The sequence below is a fragment of the Chaetura pelagica genome, unplaced genomic scaffold (genome assembly GCF_000747805.2).
Source record: "Chaetura pelagica isolate M959 unplaced genomic scaffold, ChaPel_1.0 scaffold456, whole genome shotgun sequence".
Classification (NCBI taxonomy): domain Eukaryota; kingdom Metazoa; phylum Chordata; class Aves; order Apodiformes; family Apodidae; genus Chaetura; species Chaetura pelagica.
This window is the reverse complement of record NW_009953574.1, coordinates 1,188,080-1,189,882: the sequence shown is the minus strand read 5'-3', so window position 1 is coordinate 1,189,882 and position 1,803 is coordinate 1,188,080. Positions and strand designations below refer to the sequence as shown.

General features: G+C 45.6%; 1 protein-coding gene across 1 annotated transcript in view; it reads left to right on the top strand.

Annotated features, from left to right (window-relative positions):
- Positions 1 to 421: 421 nt before the first annotated feature.
- The window catches only part of HTATSF1 (HIV-1 Tat specific factor 1), a 10,408-nt gene continuing 9,026 nt past the window's right edge, over positions 422 to 1,803 (top strand). Inside the window, exon 1 of the mRNA XM_009999685.1 lies at positions 422 to 462. Coding sequence (XP_009997987.1) covers positions 422 to 462 — 41 coding nt within the window. The remainder of the gene's footprint in view (positions 463 to 1,803) is intronic.

The window sequence follows — 1,803 nt, the reverse complement described above, 5'->3', positions numbered from 1 at the left end:
CGGCGGGGCCGGGCCGGGCCTCGCCTCCCTCCTCCGCTGCCCCGCGGCCTGCCCGGGGCTCCCCGAGGAGGGCGGGAACGGAGAGCGGTCTGTTTCGGGTCTGTTCACGGCGGAGGGGCCTGGTTGTCCCGGTTCCGCCAAAGAAGTCTCTGCGCCCAAACGCGCTGGTTTTACGGGCCATCCGCTCCGTTCCCCGCTGCTTCCCGCTCTTGTGAAGAGCCGTAGGGTGGCTTTGCTGCTCGGCTGTGAATCTCTGGAACTGCTTGGGCCTGGCGTGAAGTCACAGCGATATTTGTGGCTCTTAGGGAATCGGTCCCGCCTTTGGGGCGTTCAGGTTTCCGTGTCACAACAGCTGCGGGGATCTCTCCCCCTTCTGGCGGTGCTGGAGGGCTGAACTAATCCTTAAGGGGTCCAGGTGAACATGGCGTGGGGTGTTCTCTTTTATTATAACCTGAAAACTAGGTATGTGTCAAGATGTCTTGTTCCCTCCCCTTAGATCTTGGAAATCCACTGGAAAATAAAGTGTGTTTGGCTTTCCATTCCATCAGACTGGAAACATGTTACAGTTCTGGACCTTGGTGGTTGTTTTTTTTTAAATAAAATTAAGCGAATGAAGGCAATTACTTAATTTAGAAGTATTAAGACATTTTGTTATCATATGCTTGGCAGTTGTAATGTGCCAGTTCTTACTGGTGACTCTGAATTCATTGCATCGCAGAGTCTGACTGAGAAGGATGTCTGTAGTGTCAGGTTTGTAGGTGTAAACCCAGTGAGCTGTCCCTGCAGCAGATGGTTTGCAGAGGGGTAAAAACCTGTGACAAATCCAGACTGGCAAAGTAGAGCAGTGGGGAACAGTGTCCCTGGCTCCCTGGGGAGTGCCATATCCAGTAAGAGTCACTTGTAAATGAGTTCTTCTTTTCCCCACCCTTTTTCTTCCCCTCTTTTTCACCTCTTTTTAAATGTATCTCTTTTTCTCATGAGCACTCTTCTTTCCTCAGTGACTCTCTTAACTCAAATTTCTGTCTTGGAGAGGAGGTGACTTTAAGGATTGGACAGATAATGTAGGAACAGCAACATTTGTTAGTAAATACAGAATCATAAAGGTTGGAAAAGATCAAGTCCAAATATGATGTGTAGTAGAAGTTAATAGATACCATCATGTGTCAGGTTATATTCAACAAGATGCTTTATCAAAACAAATTCAAGTGATCACAGGAGCCAGAAGCTGTAGCTCTGTCTCAACTCCGTGAGCAGCAATAAAATTCCTCATTTCTGTTCATATTAGGATATTCTGACTGGACTAAGCAATCCTAATTGCAGAGCAGTATTGCAGTGCTTTGGGAATAGAATGTCTGCTGAACTGCTAAAGCATATTTCAAAGCAGTGCAAAATGTTAATGATGTTAATTAACCATCAACATCCCTCAGAAACATTTGTAGACAGTCAAATATTTAATCAAATTGATTACAGCTGCATGTATAATTAAATGGTTTTTCTTTCCATGGTGCTATTTTGATGGAGACCAACTTTCTGTGGTCCTTCCCAGACACAGCACAAAATGGCATTTGAATCCCTCTGCCTTCCTTCATGGCTTGGTGTGAAAGAGCAGCTGTTGGATGTCTGTCCTGTGGAGGTGTAGGGTGTCTGTTCTTCATTTGCTTAATCTATTCCTTTCCATTTCAGTGTGACCAGTAGTTAATTACATGCTGGCATGTCCCATAGTATTGTATTTCTTTTCCTATATGCTTAATTGCCCCAAACTGTACAACCTTGTAGGTGTGGAGGCAGAACTGATCTCTTTCC